Here is a 24014-nt window from a genome sequence, read left to right on the forward strand (position 1 = left end):
ATATTAGTCTAACACCCACCTTAAATTATACCGATCGACTTAGAATCACTTTCTGAGTCGATTAAGCGATGTCCGTCCGTCCGTCCGTCTGGTTGGCTGGCTGGCTGGCTGGCTGTCCATGTAAACCTTGTGCGCAGAGTACAGGTCGCAATTTTGAACATATTTCGATCAAATTTGGTACATATTATTTTTTCGGCTCAAGGACCAAGCCTATTGAAACTGGCTGAAATCGGTCCACTATTTCACCTAGCCCCCATACAAATGTCCTCCCGAAATTGGACTTTATCGGTCATAAATGTTTAATTTATATTTGTATCTCCACAAATTCCGCTCCAAATAAGTTTTATATACACAAAATTCATGTCACCAAATTTTGTTACGATCGGTCCATAATTAGTCATAGCTCCCATATAGACCCGCTTCCGAAAATCACTTTAACGTGCATAAATCGCTTAAAAATGTTGGTAAACACACAAAATTCAACATAGTTAACTTTAATATAGACATAAATCACACGACCTAATTTCATGGTGATCGGTCCATAATTGGTCATAGCCCCCATATAACCCCACTTCCGAAAATCACTCAAAAATATAAATTATTGAAATTTTAAAAGAAAAATTTGTTTTGCCCTTTTACTTAGTGTAGGGTATTATATGGTCGGGCATGACCGACCATACTTTCTTACTTGTTTTTAATATTTATTAGGAATTTTATCGATGGCAATGATCAAGTGGTTTAATATTTTTCCAGCTGAAATACAGTAGATAGTTGAATGTATATATTCCATCCTTAATTAACAAAAGGAAATTGTCAGGAAATATTCTTCACTTGCTACAATTTCCACAGCTCAATAATGAGCAATATTTTTAGTTCATTATCTCAGACCAAAACCTATTATTAAAATATCGTGCAATAAAATTATGCTTCACCATTACTACAACTATAAGCGATCATTTAAGTAAAGCTCAATCTATAAAGCATAACTTAAGGCTTAAAAAACTTCCCGTCATCATAAAAAAACTATGCAAATTCAGCCAAGCGTATGAAGAATAAATAACTCAAATTAAACATTTCAAATTTACTTAATAATACCATATGGAATGAAGTCCGATGATGCAATCTACTTAACATTTAGCGCCTTCAATTAAGATCTCTTCTAATTTAAAATGTTTGCCTTTAATCTCCAATTAAAACAATGCCGACTTTAAAACAAAAAATTATTAATAATTCTTTTATTAATGGAACTACTTAATTAATTATATGCGTTCGTTATAACAAATTATACTAAATGAGAAGAAATAAAAAATAATAAACAGGTAATAACAACACGAAAAATGCTCGTATAAAACAAAATAATGGATAAGAATTGTGCCATGATGGTGCAACAATTCTAATAGAAATCACAACTTTCTTTTTCAAATTGAAATAGAATTTCATGGAAATTCCTCAATTAGAATTTACGATAGACATAGCCACCATTTTTGCCATAAACTGTACCAATTTCAGGGGTTGGTGCAGGAGCAGCTGGTGCTGGACCGTTTGAGGGGAAGCTGATCTTTTGTGGTGCTGGTACAGAGTATTGTACGTTTTGTGGGGCTGGTGCGGGAGCAGTGTATGATTGTTGTACTGCAGCTGGAGCTTGATAGTTGTATGAACCGGTTTCCACAGCTGAGGAGGTAGAAACGGTTTGTTGTACAGGAGCGGGAGCAGAGTACGATTGTTGAACTGGAGCGGGGGCAGGAGCAGTGTATGATTGTTGTTGTTGCACTGGGGCAGCAGCTTGATAGTTGTAAGAGCCAGTTTCGACAGCAGCGGAAGTGGAGACAGTTTGTTGCACGGCAGCTGGAGCGGAGTACGATTGTTGTACTGGAGCGGGAGCAGAGTATTGTTGTTGCACTGGAGCTGGGGCAGAGTATTGTTGTTGTACTGGAGCAGCAGGTTGATAGTTGTATGAACCACTTTCTACACCAACTGAAGTGGAGACAGTTTGTTGTACTGGGGCAGGAGCAGAGTAAGATTGTTGCACTGGTGCTGGAGCAGAGTATGACTGTTGTACTGGGGCTGGAGCAGTGTAAGATTGTTGTACTGGTGCTGAAGGTTGATAGTTATAAGATCCACTTTCTACTGCAGCAGAAGATGAATAACTTTGTTGAACAGGAGCGGGGCCGGAGTAAGACTGTTGTACAGGTGCTAGGGCAGGAGCAGAGTAGCTTTGTTGAACAGGAGCTGGAGCAGAGTAGCTTTGTTGTTGAGCAGGAGCTGGATAGTTGTAAGCATCATTGTCTACAGCGCCAGTCGATTCAACACCACCGAATGATTGTTGTTGCTGCTCATTCATTTCATATGATTGTTCTTGAACTTGAGCTCCAGAAGAGTAGCTTTGTTGTACTGGGGCGGGAGCAGAGTATGTTTGTTGTGCAACTGGAGCAGGAGCTGAGTATGATTGCTGTGCTACTGGGGCTGGAGCTGAGTACGATTGTTGTTGTTGTTGTACGGGAGGAAGATAATTCTGTTGTACTGGTGCAGGGGCTGAGTAGCTTTGTTGTACTGGTGCAGGAGAAGCGTAAGATTGTACTGGTGCTGGGGCAGGAGCAGAGTATGATTGCTGCTGTACAGGAGCGGGAGCAGAATACTGTTGTTGTGGTGCAGGTGGCAAATAAGAACGTTCAGCTGGGGCAGAGTACGACTGTTGTTGTACTGGAGCTGGGGCTGAGTAGGATTGTTGTTGCACTGATGCAGGAGCGGAGTATGATTGCTGAACTGGTGCAGGAGCTGGTGCAGAATACTGTTGCTGCTGTTGTTGTTGCTGAGGAGCATTGTAGTTATAAGCTCCAGCAGCTTGAGCATTTGAATAGCTTTGCTGTTGACCAATACTTTGCTGAATAGAGAAACTGGCTACAGGTACAGAAGCTTTGATCGATTCAATCTGAGCATGAGATTGTGATTGACCAAAACTCTGCTGCTGGCTATAGCTCTGAGCCACCGAAGACTGTTGTTGGTTAGAGGTATAGGCGGCCACATCATTGGAAGCAGGAGCAGGATAATTATAATTGCCTAAATGGCTGACATCAGCACAGGCTAATGTGGCCAAAGCAGCCATCGTAATCACAAAGAAAGATTTCTAAGAAATAAAAAGAAAAAAACTCTATAAGAAATATGTATGACACTGAATTTAAATTTCAAGGTGTTTTATTTGTAATCCATTTGTTAAACACCTTCACAAACTATTTAGACATATTTACAAGCACTTTTTAATTGTTTTTTAAATATCATTTATAAATGTATTGTTTTTTAATTATTTCTTGTTTTGTATTTGATTTATTTTATTATGTATTTTTTGTTTCTTTATTTTTTTTGTAAAATTTTTTATGAACTGACCATTTTGTTTTAAATTTGCTTAACCACGGTTGCTTTTTCGGTTGTACAGCTTACAAACGTTGAGTTTAAACTGATGATCCCTCTGTGCTGTACATGACAATTTATAAGCGATCTTCATCATTTTGTTGGTCTTTCCAAAAAGGTCTAATACCACTGTCTTCTGGTCATTTTGTGCGTGTGAATAAGTGTGTGTGATGTTTTTCCATTGAATTTCTTGAATGGTTAGTTAAATGAATGAATACAATAATATTATTGCTCTGACAGTCTGCTGATCAAGAAAACGTGAGGGTCTCAACATCATTATGATCATGTTGATTAAAGACGCTAGCAGCTCTGCCGGCAACAAGACCTAAATTGGTGCAAATGATAAAGACAGCACAAATACTCTTACAACTGATAAAACTCAAAACTAAAATGAATTATTAAACACACACTTTAACAATTATGAAGTTTTATCTCAGCCACATAGCATAATAAGATCAGGGCCTAGTTGGGTTACACGCGCAGGCGTTGCACTCTCAGGCGCCTCTTAGAGCTCTCCACAAGCCTTTGTTTTTAATAATTTGTCTATTGTTTCAAATTCAACATACCAACATATAATTCATCTCAATCAGCATTTTACTTTCATTCAAAGATATCGATCAGCTGTTATAGTTCACCTCCAAATCACATTAACACCTCTTTGTAAACCCTTTAAATCAAAGCCACAAATATTCATATATTCCAAAAATATATTTAAACTATAAAACAAAGACAACGTAAAATCCAATAAATCGTGTAAAATTATTATACAAATAAAATGCTGATAACGTATCTATCTGTTTTATGTTGCAGCAACTATTATGGGGTTACAATTTGGCCAACATATTATATTGCTCATTGTTTGTACAAAATTAATGAGTTGCTTTCGTCTCCACTTTTGTATTTGAAGATTAATTATTGAAATTTGGTAAATAATTTTTATCTTATGCAAATCCATATTGATGTAAAAATGTTTGTTTGTATATACCCAGCAGATGTGGGAGACTGTTCCGAACTGGTGATTTTACCTATCATTTAGTGTGACCACTAGTAACTAGCTACGTAAGTAGTTATTTTAACATGTGCATATCCTAAGCAGGGGATCATGTGACTCTTTTTAATTGCAATGAGACTGTCTGATAGCTGGCCCAAAGTAGTCATCGAATTTGATTCACATACTGGGTACATAGAGTCAGTTATATTACTAGCTTCCTAACTGGTCACTTGATCAGCTACACAATTAGTTATTTCAACATGTACTAATTGCAAATTGTCCTCAAATATTCTGTTAAAAAGATATATAAACGATTGCTTGTTAACAAACCTTCCTCCGACAATTCTCCAATATATTACTTCTGGTAGGTTAAATAAACGTTAAAAGTGTCTACACTCTAGATTACATAGATAAAGTGAAAATTGACTTCAAAGAGCAAAACGATAATACACTTTATGGGAATTATATCAACTGAATTTGTACGAAACCAGTTTGTACAAATTACTCACACAAAAAAAATGCAATGCCAAATAAACGTCTAGAGTGACTACACTCTAGATTACTTAGAGACACTTAAGTTGCAATTGTCTTCACGCTAGATTACGTGGGGTGAATTAAGTAACCAATTGACTTCTCTCTCTGCACTACACATTATCGAAAATATATAAATTGGGGTCAGCCAAGTGGGCCAATTGGGATACATTAACTGCTGGGTATGTATCTATTTAAAATCTTAACATGTAGGATACTGGTATCCAGATACCTAATATGTGAAACATAAATGTAAGATTATCTTGTGTTTCAGTAGTAGGCCTGTAATTAAGTTGAAGAGCGAATTGTTTTGAAGTTTTTTGTTTGTTAATTGCGATATGAAAAAAGTAACATAAATCATTTAACACAGAGGAACAAAATTGACATTTTAGTTTGGTGCCGCGGAAAATCTTTTTGATAAAACATGTATGAGACATTTCATAGTCAAAACTATTTTTAGTTTTTTTTGAGGAGCTCTTGTTTTTAAGATATCGCGGTTTTAATTTTTTTGGTTATTCTGTATTTGTTTCTCTTTTTGTTTGGTTATTTCACAAATGGAGACTAAAATAAAAAAACGCATTAACACATACTGGTATTCTACACAAAATTATCTTTTCTTTGACATCAATTTTGTTTATCTAAGTTTCAGGATATATTGGAGATATCGCAAGGATGTTGAAAATTAACTGTTTTCAGTTTCATCCTTATAAGTTTGACCTAGGTAAAAGGGTTCAACATATTTTCACTATATACAATAAAAACATATCATTAAACTAATTTATATAAAAATAATAAAAATATTAAAAAATATACTAAACTATTTGGCGAATAACTCAAAGTTTTACAATATTTTTCATATGTACTTCGTATTAAAAAAATTATACAAATGTTCGTAACTTGAATGTTTTACACCTGTTTTTTTTGATAAATATAATTTCTCTTGTTATATTATTTCATTATGGCTAGTAAGATGAGATGCTGTGTTAAAGATCCTAATATGTTTTGTTACATTTGTGGCGAATATATGTTAAAAGATCAGCGAAATCAATTACATACACTGTTCTCCAATTGTATTTTGCTTACTTTGGTATTCAAATTCGCAATTTACACAATTCCTGGATATATAATGTAGGAATAAATCTATATGTTTGTAAAAATTAATTTTTTTCTATAAAATACTAGAGTTTTTAATAAAAATGTTAAGATATTTTCACCAAAAACGCTGTAAGTCACGTAAATACAAAATTCGCTATATTTTAAAAACGTCAAATGAAGTATTTATATTGCTGTAGTTAGATTTAAATGTGTATTAAGAAATAACACTAATGACTACCTAAAAATTTATTTATAAAAAACATTTTTTTTTAGGATGTAAAATTTCGGGATATTATCTAAATATTTCATTAAATTTTTAACTAATTTTTCATTTTAATTAAAAACTATGTTCGCTATAATGCCTTGAATGTACAATGCTAAATTTGTATTTAAAATTTTAATAATGCACAATTTTATTAAGGATAATGCTAAAAGAGTCAAATTTCAACTTTCCTGAAAGATCAGACAAATATGCCAAAACGCCCATTAAAATTATTATACTCAAAAGAAGCATATGTTTAATTGGACCAGTCTCATGCTAAAAAAAATTTCACATTCTTAGCTGCATTACCCAAAATTTTGAAGAAAAACACAAAAAAATGAAAATATAAAAACAGCGATATTTCGAAAACGCGAGCTGACTAGAAAAAAACAAGTATAACATAGTAATGAGGGTAAAAAACGTATTTCAAATCTCGGGCACCAAAATCTCTGTTCCGCAGTGTAATCGTAGAATATAGTTTATTAATACTTAATTTCTTTAGTTTTTTCTTACTAACTTATATTGACCTACCTAAACCGTGTTAAGAATCATTCCTAGGAAGTTAATATGTTCCACTGAGTTGTTTATTGAGATCTTAGATACATTTTTGTAGTTGGTTGTTTCCTTGAATTTTAAACGATTTGCTATCTATGGACCTGAATAGGTGAAAAAATCGATTTTTTCATTTTTTTTTTTGCGGTTTTGATATTGAAGATGTGGATTTTTGATTTTATGTATTTACAATTTTTGTTCTTTATGGCAAGGGCTATAACTTTGCCTCAGAGAGTAAGTCAAAATTCCGAACTGTTTGCAAGGTATGAGCCTAAGACAATTATAACTTTTTTGCAAAAATTCAATTTTTTACACCCTTCACCTTCGTGTCTGTCTGACCGTCTGTTGATATCAATTTTCTGAAGACCCCAGATATCTTCGTAATCCAAATCTTCAATAATTCTGTCAAACATAATTTTGAGAAGTTTCCTATTTAAAATCAGCAAAATCGGTCCACAAATGGCTGAGATATGAGGAAAAAACCAATTCAACCTCGATTTTTGACCTATATCTGGATTACTAAGTCATTAATATAGATAATATGGATATCTAATGATAGATATTTCAAAGACATTTGCAACGACGTACATAAGACCATAGTAAGTTGGACCTACAATGCATTGTAGGTCCAACTTTTTATATTTATATCCAATATTTTTTAAAATTTTTAAAAAAAAATTTAAGTTTAAAATATATAAAAAAACATTTCCAAAAAATTAAAAAAAACAGTAAAATAAAAATAAATTTTGTTTACCTAAAAATATTTAAAATTTGTATTTTGAAGTATAATTTGGTGAAGGATATATAAGATTCTATATATATAGTTATCTTACTTGTTAGAACTAAATTTATTATGACTTAGACACGTTCTTATCTTTCCTCACAATATATCTGAATTATATATTTCAGTCTTCGTTTTTGTATATAGGTTTTTATTTACTGAAACACAAATATTCTTAAGTTAAGTGTAAATTAAATATAAAATATAACGGTGCAGTGAAATAAGGCCATAGGTAATAAGGCCATATGGCCTTATTGCACATTGCGTTGAGAAATAAGACCATATGGCTTTATTACCACCGAGGGAGTGAAATAAAGTCATATTGAATTAATGGTCAAAGTGGAAATAAAGCCATATCAGTGTAAAATAGTTTGTTATAATTACAAACATATGTATAGTTATTTTCTCGTGACAGGCGACAAAAAAAATATTTTATAATCATTTGCAGGAAAGGCTTCATTTAGCGAAGCCGCCTGCCGCGTTCCATGTAGGAAAAAGCCCCTAAGAGCGGCCACAGGCCGCCAATAAAAAAAACCTTTTCCTGCGAAACCGAATAGTTGCAAGCCATACTACTGAGTGCAAAAACACTTGTCTTCGCAAATAAAGTTCTTCTGCATGGCGGCCTGCGGCCGCTCTTAGGGACTTTCTCCTCCATGGAACGCGGCAGGCGGCTTCGCTAAATAAAGCCTTTCTTGTAAATAAATTATTAAAAAATACTTTTTTTTTTGGAGTGGATGTTCCTTAATTTTTGATTGAACTTTCTTTTTTTGTCAAATTAAATAAATCATTTAAGCAAACAAAAAATTTTCTAAGATGCAATAATGCCATAATGGCTTTATTTCACTACCTCGGTGGTAATAAAGCCATATGGTCTTATTTCTCAACGCAATGTGCAATAAGGCCATATGGCCTTATTACCTATGGCCTTATTTCACGGCACCAAATATAACACTCTGCTACAAAATGACACTTTTTGTCAGAACTTGAAAAGCGACCTAATGGGGGTTGTAGGCCTAGGTGAGGACATACCGTTTTCAAAGATTTTGAAACACCCTCAAAATTTTGAGATATTTTGAAAAAACAGTTTTAGGGTAGGTCGTAGTACTTTAGTACCTCTAACTCACACATTTTTAGACCGATTTCAAAAATCAAACAATTGTGGATAGACAAGAATTAAGCTTTCATAAAATGTATGCATAAAATGTATATCGAAAAAATTGCGTAAGTTTTTATAAAAATTTTCGCTTTATTTTTTATTTTTTTAATAATTTTTCAAATTCAACAATTTTCTTTTTTGCACAATGTTTTAAAGACAACTTTATATGGAAAAAAATGAGATATTACTTGTTAAAATCGGTTTATATTTGCAAAAGTTAGTAAACTTTTTTGAAAAAAGTTCGAAAAAATTTACCTTGTAAATTCAAAATTTTACAAATTATTTTTTCTACAGTTTTTTGTTTTTTTTTTTATTTCTATGCGCTGGGGGAGAAAATACTAAAAATGGTGTTAATTAAAAGTAGACTAACTTTTACAATTTTGATCCGATTTGAATAATTAAAACCATGTTTTATTAAGAACTAAATTTCCTATATATTTTGGTATAAAGTTTTATAAACTTTCATATCAAAATAAGCAATGAAAGCGACTAAAATCAAAAAAGTTGATAAATTTTGTTTTTCTTTTAGATATTCTTAAGAAAAACAATACTTATAACTTACAAATGTATAAAAAACTGCACGTAATTTTAAAGCGTCATCAGTTTTCTTTCCAACCCCGTTAACTAATTTAAAGTCGAACAAAAACTGACTGAGTTACAGATCGATAAGTTGACGAACATCACTGAAAACGTTTTTTTCAGAATAACTTCTGAATTTGAGGGTGTTTTTTGAAATTTTTTGACACAATTTGTAATGTACTCAACAAGCCCTATAACCTACGCTAGGTCGTTTTCCTAGTTTTTGTCCATGGTAGCACCGTGTAATTAATTTGAATATCTTCAGAAACATCCCAAATATTAAATCAAATTAATGCCAAAATAAAAAAAATAAAAATCAGATTAAAATCAAAAACTTTAGACAACAACACCTTCGCAAAACTCTCTTAAGTTGTTAATCTATTTAAATTTAACAAAATATTTAGGCTGGTAAAATATAATTCCGCATTTTATGACCATAACACCAAATATGTTAACGTTTTCAATTCAGTTTTATGCTCTAATGACCCATATACATATAAATTTCCTCAGGGATTCCAAAAAATCATAAAATATTTTTATTTGAGAAACTAACAAACAAAAAACTGCATAAATAGATATTTATTTTTAATGCTAATAATGGTATTTAATGCATTTACATATGAATTCATATGGAATTCATTTATTTGCAAAGTGGTTAAGTGACAAGCCAAGCTCTTGTATAGCACATTGTATTTATGCAAATGGGAATTTTTTAAATCAATCAAACCTAACGTGTGTTTAGTTTGACGGCTTCGTCAATAAAATATCAATGTTATAAATAACCTCTAATCTTATAATCGATGTTATTTTAACAATTGAGCCATAAATAAAAATATTGAATTTATTTAAATGATGTTAAATAAATTTGAGAGGCACTAGGGACAAAGTTCTATATAAAGTGTAACTTAAGCATTTTTAAACTGATTTCGTTATTCAGATTGGCCAAAATGCTTGTGATTTAGATTTGGGGATCATTGGATCAGCTATTCAGTATTTCAACCTAAATTGTGTCAAAAACATGATCTCAGAGTACTGTGTTACTTAACAATAGAAACACAGGTAGACACATACAGTAGCGAGCATAAAAAATGCAATACTATGCAATGTGATTATCAACAGCACTGATTTTGCTCAAAAAGGTATCCAATTGTCCACATCTGCTGTTTTTATATTCTTATTGATCATAACCAATTATGACATTTTGCACAAAATTGAAAAGGTGGGCTCATGAAACATGTCGCGCAAATTTACATATTTGCACAAATGGGAAACTTAACCGTTTAAATGAGTACCCTTAATGTATTTCTAAGAAATAATTCAGAAGAACAACTGATTATATTTTTCTTCACAACAAATCCAAAAGCAACGCCAACAAAAGACAACAGTCCCACGACAGCCGGTTCTACGCACCGGAATGACCCGATTTCACTCGGCCAAGGACTGTCAACTCAGCAATCACAGCTGCTATAACAACAACAGACAACTTTGACTGTTCAATTATCTTTTAACAAAAATAAAATACCTGTTGACACCAGTGTTTAAAAAGCTACGATAACTAACAAATTTATAACTGTTGCTACAACTACTGCTTCAAAAAAGTTTTTTTAAAACTACAGCTACCTTCAAAATATAAAACTCTTAACAGAGCAGTAGTAATAAAACATGAATTGTAAATGGAGTAGTAGCATAAAAATACAAATCATTGCTACTGCTCTATATCGAGTTTTAATTTTTAAGGTAGCAGTAAAGTAGCAGTTGATGCAGCAGTTAAGGTAGCAATAAAAGTAGTCAAAAAAGAAAATCTTCAGTCATAACACCAAAATTGACAGAATTAAACACTATGTGTTGATTTGTTTTGAGAGAGTTTGAAAGAATTATTCGTTTTTATTCGTCTCAGATGTTCGTGTTGCTAACAGAAAGATCGTGTTTTCTGTGTCTATAACAAAAAAGCCGAACTTTTGTTTACAACACGACCAACTTACACAAATATACATTCACAACAACAACACATAATATACTTTTTGGGCTGAAAATTTTTATTTTTGACTTATTTTATTTTACCTCAACTGCTACTTAATTGCTACTTCTTTTACTACCTCAACTGCTACTTCTATTACTACTAAATTTTAAAAGTAGCAGAATTAATAAAAAACTAATGACTGCTACATCAAAACTTTTTCTTTTTTAAGGTAGCAATAGAAAATAAATTACTCTGCTACTTTTAAATTTTTCTTTTAATAGTACTACTACAACTACTGCTACCAAAATGTGAAGGTAGCAGTAGTAATTATTGACTCCGAGTTTTTATTAATTTTTTAACTAGACTACTTGTGTTTTTGCTACTGTTGCTACTGCTACTTGTAGTCTAGTTTTTTAAACACTGGTAGACACCTTCTATAAATTCGCCTTGAAATAATTCTAACAAAATTTCCTACAAATCCAATATTTTCAAATCGGACACCACACTAAACCATTATAAATACAGCTGTTAAAATTTTGCGGAATAAATCGAGTTTATGGGTTCCAAAGAAGACAAAGAAACCTTGAAAAGGGGGTAAGAAAGTGATTTTGAAAAAAATAATTTTTTCCGATCCATAGTTTCCGAGTTATGGCCTTTGATATTTGTTATCAGATTGGAAAATTTTTATATCATTTGATAGCTTTTTGAAGTACCTTTTAAATCAGATATTAAGCATTCCAATTTACACATTTGAACCCAATTCCGTATTTACGAATTTTTATTTTTAATTGAATTTTATTTTAAAAAAATGCCGTAATAAAGGTAAGTATTATTATACACTGAATTGTAGCCAAGATTCATGGCTCTAATTTAAAATATTCACCAATAACATGTGAAATTTTGTTCCCATGAAATATCCATTTATTTTAAGATTTATATCTCATATAAAAGGTATTGTAAAAATCTAAAAAAAAAAATCTATCCAAATCGAATAAAAAACAACAAAAATACAAAGTATCAAATATTTGAACTTTGGAGTCCCATATCTCGGAAACTATGGACCGCCGACAAGATAGAAAACTATACAATCATATTCACCACAAAAAGATCAACCTCTGGTAAAAATTTGGTATCAATCCGGAGTGGCGTCTATAAACTAGAGTTTAGCCAAAAAAAATTCACAAGGAATGTAAAAATTGGAATTTGAGATATGCATGACATTTTATAATTTTTTTATCTATTAACAATTTAAATAGGAATATGAAGATTATTAACTTTATCCTCTTACAATTACCTCATGTTAAAAATTGTAATTGAAAACTTACCGGACTAATTCTACAACAGTTCCCCTCTTTCTATACATTTCTAACATTAAATTAAAATCCTGTTTATAAAATCCACCTATCAAAATGAATTCCATTTTAACTGGCAACTCTGCTGTTTTGCCACACATTTTAGTTCTTACACGGTCTCCTCTAAAATCGTTCGCTTTAAATTCGTCGTCTTGTTGTCCGTCTTTAATAAAACATTAAATATAGTGCAAGTGCAATAAATTTTACAAAATTCTTAAAATATTAACCGTCATAATATAATTTAATAAAATAACTATTGAAATCTACAATAATCATTGTTAAAGTACATTTTTTAATAAAATAAATCAGTGAAAAAAAGCGAAATCATCAATGAGATTGTGCATGCAATAATTTCTTTGTTGTTGTGTAGTAGTGTTTATTTGTTGTTGTTTTAAAGTAAAGCCCTTTAAGCATGACTTTTCATGTATGTCGCGTGATTTTGTGCATTCATATGTGTTGTTGTTGTTTGTTATTGTTTTTGCAGAAAAAAGAGCATGAATGAAAAAATAAGAGCAACATTTACTTATATAGTAAAAGAGAGCTAGAAAAAAGTGAAGTGCATTTAGTAAACAAAGTTTTTATGTTTTTTTTACACCAACAAAATCATTGTTTTGAAATGAATAAGAAAGCATGCATACTAGAGTTGCCAAGACTCTAGCTAGTGTAAATAAAACGGAAATCGGTTCGGGTATTTAATTTTAATATAATCTAATAAATAATATGCAAAGAAATGTACATAAATTGTTTTGTAGGTGAGTTTTTTATTTAGAAATAATAATTTGTATGCATTTGTTGTTTACTGAATTGATTTTTAAAGTTTTTTATATACATATTCAAAAAAAAATGTACCTATATTAAATTTTTAGCTGAAAATGATTTTCGTTGTATCTAATTTAAATAAATATTTGTGATCAACTTTTTATAAAAAGATTATTATTTGGCTGACAAAGCCTAGTTGATTAGAAACATTGGAACTGAGGTGTTTTCGAGTTGATTTATAGTTGTTTAGCTTCGTAGGCGGAATGGGGAAAAGTGGGTGGAAAACAAATCGACAAAAATTCATTTATGATCCGAATAATCGAAAATTTAAAATATAAATAGTCCATGAGAAGATCTACGAAAATATGCTTTAATTAAAAATTAAATTAAAATATTTTTTCTAATTTTGCTCTATTTTTGGTTTTTTAGATATGGCGAAAATGTTTAATCAGCTATATTTGAAATAAAATTCTGAATAAAATAAAAACAAACAACATGTCGTTCAAAGTTGGAATATGGTTTAGAGGTTTAGAGAATAGAGGTTTTTTTTCCCCATAAAATTATATTTCTTTTTTAGGGCTATAACTTTTTACATGTTTGCATATATCAAAATGGCCATAGTAGTTGAATAGACCATTGAAAGTTATTTCAAAAAATTTAAGTACTTTTTCCACAAAACGCGATGAAATTGGAGATAATTTTTTTATTTTTTTTTATCCAAAAAACGAAAATAGCTTATTTTTTTATGAATATATCAACCTGGCTCGAATCTATATATAAAATTTGCGGTATAAAAAAAAGTAAATAAAAATTCAAGAAAATTATGACTTTAAAAAATCGATTTTGATGACGAAGTTTTTATTCCAAATTTTGAGGAGCTTCTGAGGAGTAAATAATGGCTTTTTATATAAATATTTGATACCGGTGAACACCTTAGGACTTTAAAAACTAAAAAAATTATAATATGGTGATTTTCCATGAGGAAATTATAAAATTTGAATTAATGTAAAATTTTAACGGTTAAATATATCATAACAAAATTTGGAACTAATATAGACCCAAATGTCCTTAACTCGATGGTGTTATAATTGATGCCATTTTTTTATTTTCAAATACAAAAATTGCAAAACTTATTTTTTTTTTAGAATTGGCTAAGATTGAATAGTTCTGGGGGACTATGCCCGTTTAAGTTCTTTGTCAAAGAACATTTAAACTGGTCGAGCCTGAAATTGAATAAATTTGGTAGACTTGTTCTTTTTTTGGTACAATTCGAACCTGAAAAGTAGAATTTTACACCAACAATAGATATATAATTGATTTTAATGGTAACTCAATTAGGAAATTCCTATAAAAATACAAGTGTAAGAAATTTTTGGAACAAAAGATTTTAAAAATTAATCAAATGAATAATTAATTTTCTGCAGAATTTTGCAAAATTATAATATGAATTTCATGTATTCCTTCCTCATTCATAATAGGAAATAATATTTCCCTATCAAAAATACCTACACAGAGAAAACAGATTCGTGATAGCAACTGAATTTGTTGCCAATCGATTGTGGCTACAATATTTTGGAAGGGGTAACTAAAGTTTGGTTGCCTCAACAGAAATTCTTCTTTATCAACTGACTTTCTGTTGTTAGAACTGAAAAATTCTATGTGTGCAACCGAATCATTCGATTGTCAACAAATTCGGTTGCTATCACGTTTAATCACACAATAAAAAGTGTGTTTTGGTGTAATTATGGCGAAGACTGATTGGTACCATTTTAAAATGTCATTTGCCGTCCCTGTTGCCAACTATTAATTAACGATTAATTAACAAGTGACGTTTTTTTATTTTTAAATTGCAAATTTGTTTCTTAAAATTTTTAATTGTATATAAACAAAACATGCAGTTTAAACAAAAAGCTTTAACATTTTTGAAATACGATTAAATTTTATTTAAGAAAAGCAAACAAAACGACTAAACCCATAATTTAGTATTTTTTTTTGGCAAATCAAATTAAACAAAAGAGCGTGTATGTATTAACATTAATCAATAACTTAAATATTATTATGCGACATAATAATGACATTTGTCGTATTGAGGTATTGTCGTAGCCTTGTAACTATTAATGCTGTCAATACAAAGCCAAGAAATCTCAAAACTATAATAAAGCAAAGAAAAAATCAATAAATTAACATATTTGATTTGTTTTTATCGGATTTTAGTTCAAAACACAAAAACAGAACTCTATGAAAATGGTGCACAACATTTTAAATATTCACACAACACCTAAATAACAGTTTCAAAAAAAGGCCTAAGTCTGCTTTAGTCTAATAAAAATGTCAAGAGATGTCTTGTCTTTTCACACCCTGTATTTAGGAAATCGTATTGAGTTTGATGTCAAATTTATCAATTTTTGAATATTGATGATATTATAAGATTTTATTACCGCCATAAATTATATGAATTTATAAATACTGTTTTATTTTTTTTGATATATTAAAAATATTTAAATAAATGTAGAGGTATACATACTATTGGTATATTAAATCTCTTGATAATTAATTCCTCTGTAGAGCTATTAAAACAGCTGTATAATGTACATATGTATGTATGTATATCTGATTGTTAATATGAATAAATATTTATAAAAAATTAAAGGTATTAGTTGGTATTTTGTTGTTAATAATTATAGTATTGATTTGTTAATAAACTATTTAATTTGTAATCCCCTTCAGCTTATTTCGTTGAATACAGTAGAATCTTTTTCATAAGGATGCAGATGTATTTAACCAAGGGACAAAATGAAAAATTTCTATTAACAAAAATAATTTTTGAACATTTACTATTCTGAAATCGATAATATTACATGTTTTCCAAGACCTTACAAAATTAAAATTTCGAAATTCTGAAAAATTAACTTTTCAAAGTTCATATTTTTTATTTTATAAATTCGGGATTTTATATCGGGAAAAGTTTCTCACCAAATTTAACAATGGAAACTATTTACATATTTCAATAATTCCTTGCCTTTTTGAATGAAGCACATTTTTTTAGATAAAAAAAAAAAAAAAATTATTTTTCATTTTATTATTTTTATTTTTTGTGAGATGATTTCATCATTGGAGTCAAATCTCTTTCTTCAGGTTTGGGTATAAAATATTCATGTGTAATGGAATCTTTACATGTGTATACCCTTTTATACACCCGATTGTGACCAAAAGCGGTAGCCTTTTTGCTGAAAGCTTTTTCATACCCAAGTGATCATTCAAAATTGAAACCACTGAGTCATGTAATATGCATATGTCTTCCACAATCTCTCGCGCTTTCAAATCGCCGATCGGCCATATCGATAATTTTTTCAATTGCTCACAACGGCTACAACGAAATCCAGTGAAACACTTTTTTACCATTGAAATTGATGGTGCAGAGTTTTCATAGTATTTTTAAAGCTTAGCCTATATAAATAAAGCTTAATGAGCAGGCAAAAATCACTTCTTTCCAATTTCTCCTCAAGTCACAATGTAGTCTGCGATCAATGGCTGTCAAACACACACTAAATAACGCAGCTTGTTCAAATTATGACAGGAGTCAATTGACAGCTGAATGTTGCCAGGAGCTGTGTTGCCCTTTCAGTTAACAGCCGGGAAATTCAAAAAGTCTTGGTTACCCATATTCGTAGTAGATATAATTTTTTATTGTCCGTGATCTTAAAGTGATCGGTTGAAGAGATCTTGGATTCTTTATTAACATTGCTCTGTGCCCGTTAACGTTTCAGAATTATTCTTTGAACCATCATTCCCTCTTTGACTTCTAACATCCTATCAAATCCGTGAGATGCATTATGTAATAAGACTAGCTGACCCGGTGCGCTTCGCCACCCCAATTCGCCACCCCAATTAGAAAAAGTACCATTAGAATAAATAAAAAGTACCAAATAGTCTCCCCCTAGAATTCTCACTCACTTAGGACCATGTATGCTTAATTTCATGTTTCTAAGTCCATTATTATAGAAAATTTAAAAAGTACCGTCATAATAAAGAAAAGTACCATGAAGTATCCGCTTGAATTTTCACTCACTTAGGACCATATACGCTTAATTTCATATCCATTACTAATTTCATATCCATTATTATAGAAAATTCAAAAAGTACCATTACAATATAGAAAAAGTACCAAAAAGTATCCAGTTATGAATTCCCACCCACTCTGGCCCATGTAAGCTTTATTTCATGTTTCTAGGTTCATTGGGGAAGAAATTACAAAAAGTACCATTCGAATAAAGAAAAAGTACCAAAAAGTCTCCCCTAGAATTCTCACTCACTTAGGACCATATATCTTAATTTCATGTTTCTAAGTCCATTGTAATAGAAAATTCAAAAAGTACCATTAGAAGAATGAAAAAGTACCTATAGTTCAGTTCTCACATTTTGGTAACTAAATATAATCCCTTATTTCTAACACTAACTTCACTCAGATACATATCAGCTAACTTTAATGTCGATAAGTGAAATAATTTAAAATATTAAAAAGGTACCATTAGGAGAAAAGTACCAATTTCCCTTTTCCTCCTTAAACACCCCTCAAATTTGAAATTTAAAAATATTCCATTTTGCAAAAGTTGTTTATGCTACAGACATGTTTCAATCGATTGAAATCTGTGTTAATGTGCCCAATAATAAATATGTTTTAAAAAAAGTACCATATAAACCAATGTTAAGAAAAACATATTTTATGAAAAAGTTCGAATTTCCAAAAAGTACCAAACTTATATTTTTTATTTTTTGATAAGTAAAGAATACGATTTAAATTTTGTTTCTATGTTTATTGATTTAAAAGATACATAGGGTGCCAAAAAAGTACCAAAATACAGTTTTTACCCGTTTCTCCCCTAAAAGGTTCGAATTTCGAAAAAGTGCGAAACACCTGTCAGTTTATTTTTTAAATGGAGTAACATGCAATTTCAAGTTTTTTTGTATCTTTATTTGTTTTGAAGATATAAGATTACCGGATTTACCCCCTAAACGTTCGAATTTCCAAAAATCCCTTCTTAGTGGATAGTTTTGGGGAGGGAGGAACCCACAGTTAAAATTTCATGATTCTGGCTTCAGTCGTTAGGGCTGTGGGATGATGTATCAGTCAGTCAGTCAGTAATGTAACTCTTTTATATATATAGATGTTTGGCTTAGGAGCAAGGGAAGCAAATTCTATTAAACTAGAGATTCACAAGTCAGATCGGTTTACAGCCCATTTTGCATAGAATTTCGTACGACAGGTGTAGTACGCAATTGTAGCCATCTTTACCCTATATTGTACGTACAGTTTCCATGATACATGATGTCCAGAATCATGCCTAGATATTTTGCATTATCTGTTAGGGACATTTCACATCCATGTAGTCGTTTTAGTCTGAAGCTTGGTACCTTAGTTTTTATGGTAAAAAGAAACAATTCAGTTTATCATGGTTTTACTCTTAGCCTTTGGTCATACAACATACCTGGAGTTACAAAAATTTAGTTAAAATCAATCAGCCACAGTAGAGGTGAGAACAACCCAACTTAAGGAGTTCCGACTATTTCCGAGTCATTCAGCAATAACTCTCGATTTCAGCATGCCCATTACCAACACTTGATGTATATTTTAACATCTAGATCTCTTAGAGCAAGTTCATGATGGGAGATTATGCCCCATTTTCTCAATATCGTTTTTCGTAACGATAAACCTTCAATTAACATTTTTTTTTGTAAGAGAACTGTCAGTTTATTGATTGAGAGAGATTGAGAAAATGGGGGTAAGTGACTCAATGTTTAGCAATTCACCGTTACCAAATTGGTATTGAGTAGAATATCCACAGATTTCGATGAAGATTCTGACCAGAACTCATCCAACAACTTGTCATATTACTACACGGATTGGAAGTAAAATGTTTATATCAGAAATAGATAATGGCAATATCGATATAAAGATCGAATTTTGAATATCAAAACTACAGTGCTATTCTGGACCGATTCGTAGGTCAACGCTGTGGAAGTTGAATAGGAAACGTTGCATTCACTTTACAAAATACATTATTTTTGTATGGCGAGTTCCCACTTGGAAGCAGGTTTTGTGTTTTATTACTCTGTTTTGATCACTTCTTTTTGAATTGATCGCTGCAGTCGAAATTTTTCGAATATTTTTGAGATATTTTGATTTTGGTTTGTTACAAAATTATAATAAACTGTATATTTTATTTGTTTAAAAATCAACAACATTATTTATTATTCAACAATGTCCATTCGTTAAACATTTTACTGTTAGCATGTATTTTACAATCTCTTATGAATATTTAATAGTTATAAATTTTAGTTTCTTTGGATCAGGTCATTTATAAATGATCATCATGTGAATATTGCGTTTAGACTTTTAGACAGATAAAATGTAATATATACATTTAGTTAGTCTTGTTTTTTTTGTTTTTCATTCAAGAAACACTTTCTAACCAAGCCAAATGCTTGTGAACGTGTGTGTGGAGAATTTAGCATTTGATCATTTAAATATTTATTTTTATTCGCAATAGAGCAGTTTGCATTTATAAAAATTTGTAAAATCTGACACAATTTAGCGCTTCAACGGAAATGATAATTAACCAAGCAACCAACTGTCCTCATGATTTATTTCACCAGAGGTTAGATCATTAATTGTATTTAACATACATAAATTTTCAACGATATTTGCTAAATACAACAGTAGCTAAGGTCAGGATTTATGTATATTGTATATATATTTGGCATTAATAACACAATTTATTAATATGAATATTCAAGAGTTGAAGAAAGTTGTTTACCAAATTGGGTTTAAGAGGATTACAAAGTTGGTGATCAAATTTCATTGTGATATACATAACTACCTAATTTAATGTTTAGTTAATGGGAAATAATAATTCAAAAACTTTTAATTGCATATCTTTATTTTGATACCAAATTTCATCTTCTCACGTTTTGTATTTCTATTTGTAAAACATACATATTCGTTTATAAGATTTTATTTAAAAAAAAACTCAAAACAAGAGTTGAAAAACCTTCCATATTTGGTTATCTTTGTTTGCTATATAGATTTTTTTAGTGGGTGGGGTTAAACATATGTAAATTATCTTGTCGTAATAATTAATAATCTCTACAGTTTTTGGCACAGTGAAATGGTAATGCCAAATGGTTAACAGTTTTGTTTATAAACTAAAAACATGAATTAATATTGGATTTAAAGACATCGGTTGATTGCCGCTTATTCGCGACCTGCGACTTTAAAAAATTCCCTCAAGTAAAAGTCTAGCGAGGTAAGATCACACGATCTGGATGATCAATTCACGTCAACATCGCAAGAGACCATTGGATGACTCTCGTTCATGCAGAATGTTTCTCGCTGTGTAGCACGTAGCGGCGCTCAGCTGAAACCACATGTCGTCCACGACCACTTCATTAAATTCGGGCCAAACTAAATTGGTTACATTGAACTGTAGAGTTCGTCGTTGACGGTGATGGTAGTACTCGTATCATGCCATCAATTATAATTTAAACTTCGCATTTGGTTACATAAACCACTGTGCCGCTAAGAACCAGTTTGATAGCTTAAAGAAAAAAACTAATGAGAAACGTTTTTATTTACAACATCAAGCCAATTTAACTCTCATCTGTTTTTTTATCTTTTCAATAACTACATGTCAAAATAGACACGAGATATTGAAGATCTTTGATAAATTTATGTATGTGTATTAAATACTACTCTATAAATAAAGAGGAGTATGCAAAGTTTAGGTTATGATTTGTTACCAGATTCCTTAAAATTGCCTAAAAATTTTGATATCTTTTGAAGACAGTCCAACAATACAGATGATAGGAAATTGAGACATTCAACTAAGGACCTATTGTACGAAGGAAAATTGCAGTTCACAAATAAAACTCTAATTCTTATATGGCAAGAGGTTAATAATATCTCTCGGAGCCAATATGACCCCACCAAGAATAAGGGGCAATTACAATGCAAATTAACCGAAGTCTCCTCAGGTTGACCTGATCGACCCCATATATTGCTCCCCAATGGTGAACTCGCGGATCTCAATATAAATCAGTCTCCTGGACCGGACGGTATACCAGCATTGGTCTTGAAGCAGTGTTCTTCGACGCTAGCCCGTCCGTTAGCAAACCTTTTCAGCATATTATACCGTGCCGGAAAATTTCCTATATGTTGGAAGGTTGCTAATGTAACACCAATTCCAAAAAAAGGAGAGGCTAACAACCCTGAAAATTATCGCCCAATAGCAATTTGCTCTTCGCTTTCCAAAGTAATGGAGAGTGTGGTTAACCACCATCTTGTGAAATATCTAGAGTCGAACAATTTACTTAGCGACCGGCAGTACGGCTTTCGTAGAGGACGCTCTACGGGGAACTTGCTTGCCTTCCTATCGGAAAAATGGTGTCGTTCCATTCTCCGTTTTGGCGAAATTAAAATGGTGGCTCTAGATATTTCTAAGGCGTTCGATAGGATGTGGCATGGTGCGCTCTTATCGAAACTTATTGCTTTTGGTGTCGGTAGCGACTTCTATCGATTTATATCGAGCTTTCTCAGAGATCGCACTATACGAGTTGTTGTAGATGGGATCTCATCAAATGAGTTCAAGATTAATTCAGGGGTACTGCAAGGCTCCGTTCTTTCTCCTACTATATTCCTTATTTTTCTAAATGACCTTCTAAGTCAAACTTCCAACCCTATCTATTCTTTTGCAGATGACAGCAACATTTGTAATTCATATTCATTCAACTACAGGCCAAGCCTTTTGGAGATTGGGGCAATGAGGCAAAACATGAATAATATACATGAAAAAGATCTTGTGACAATCTCCGAATGGGATTATGAGAACAGAGTCGATTTTAATGCACGTAAGACTCAATGTTGTATGTTAACACACAAACGCACGACAGATCATGTTGCTTCATCTGTTTCTATGGGTGGTGTAAATATTAAGGAATCAGAAGCTCTCGATGTTCTAGGCATGAGAATTCAGTGTGATGTTCGCTGGACAAAACATATTTTTCAAGTGTCGAACGAAGCATTCAAGTGTCTCGGTTTTCTAAGACGGTGTAAAATTACTTCACTTCATCTGATCTCCTTACTATTTACACCACTTATATCTGAACCAAAATGGGATACAAATCTCATGTATGGGCCGGTGCTTCGAAGTATATTTGGGAGTTACTCGACCGCGTACAGGAGAGGGCGAAGGTGCTTATCGGCGACAGTAGGATATCCAGCTCTATTGATTCTCTGGAGCATCGTCGCAATGTGGGTTGTGTTTCACTGTTCTATCGATACTACAATGGAATGTGTTCTGATGAAATTAGGGAACTTGTTCCCGATACCCGTAGTTTCTTACGAAATACGCGTTCATCAGCGGGGGCTCATCCATTCGTGGTTGATTGGTCAGTGGATCGCACAACACACTACAGAGAAAATTCGTTTTTTAGCCGTACCTTCCGTATGTGGAATAAGCTGCCTGTCGAAGTATTTCCTGGCCCTTTCAATGTAGGAAAATTCAAATCGAATATCCACAAACACTACTCCCTCTATCCTCCTTCCCATAACCTATTTTCCTAGTTCCAACACAATGCATTGCATGAGTAGGCGTCATCCCCTGAGTGCTGGTCCAAGCAAAAAAAAAATAAAAAAAAACTAGTTTCTCCTGAAAGATCGATGGATATTTTTGTATGTGAATGAAAACTCAAACCGAAAATACCAGCATTAATTATAAATAAAACATGAAGGATATATTGAACAAGTTTAGTCAATCACATATGGATTAATTTAGAAATACCCGGGAAATTTATTTATAAGATTTCTTCAGAATATCAATCAAGTTTTATTATATCAATACCTACAACCTGTTTAAGCTTTGATATTTTTACAAATAAAGCTTGAGTGTCTGTAATTCTCAAACACTCTATAGTTTTATTTGTATAATATCTTTAGTTTTTCTAAAGCCTTTTGGGAAAAGGTTTCCTGATGATCTGGCCTAAGCAACCAGTGAAATGCGCATAGGAACTAGCTTATCCCCCAACAATAAATTTCAGTGAATTTATAAAATTAAAAATTGGGAATTTAGCATAAAAACAATTTTACTAAAATCAATCAAAATAGTTTGAGTTTTTATTGTAAAAGGAAGCTGATCTGTGCAGGCTCCTTATTGAGCTGAACTGACTGAAAAACTTAACTAATTTGTAAATCGAAATCAGTTGTCTCATGATCAAAGAACTTCAAACAAGGTCGTCAGATGCTCGAAAGAAAAATTACACAATTTGTAAAATAAATTAAAATTTCAAACAATTCGTTTCTTTTTCAAAAAACGGCAACTATTTTCAAACCGACTATAGTTAAAAAAATTTCGTCTGCGGCTAGGCACAGCCGTTCGGCTCAGCTCTCGATTGATTTATTTTCAGCAAATTAATATTTTATGTTTACAAATATTTCAAAAAATATTGCTTAAAGTAGGGTATCTTATGATAAACTTAATTGACCAATAGTTCATTTATCTCATTAACAAATTCTATGTATGGTTATTGCCAAAAGAAA

At 31.6% G+C, this 24014-nt stretch overlaps 1 protein-coding gene across 1 annotated transcript; it reads right to left on the reverse strand.

Moving 5' to 3' along the window:
- Positions 1–1206: 1206 nt before the first annotated feature.
- On the reverse strand, positions 1207–2956 carry LOC135958424 (skin secretory protein xP2; the record flags this gene model as incomplete). The annotated part of the gene is made up of 1 exon (XM_065509329.1): positions 1207–2956. A coding segment is annotated over one exon (1503 nt), but the record flags the coding sequence as incomplete, so codon positions are not given.
- Positions 2957–24014: the final 21058 nt, after the last annotated feature.

Source organism: Calliphora vicina, chromosome 4 (genome assembly GCF_958450345.1).
Source record: "Calliphora vicina chromosome 4, idCalVici1.1, whole genome shotgun sequence".
Taxonomy (NCBI): Eukaryota; Metazoa; Arthropoda; class Insecta; order Diptera; family Calliphoridae; genus Calliphora; species Calliphora vicina.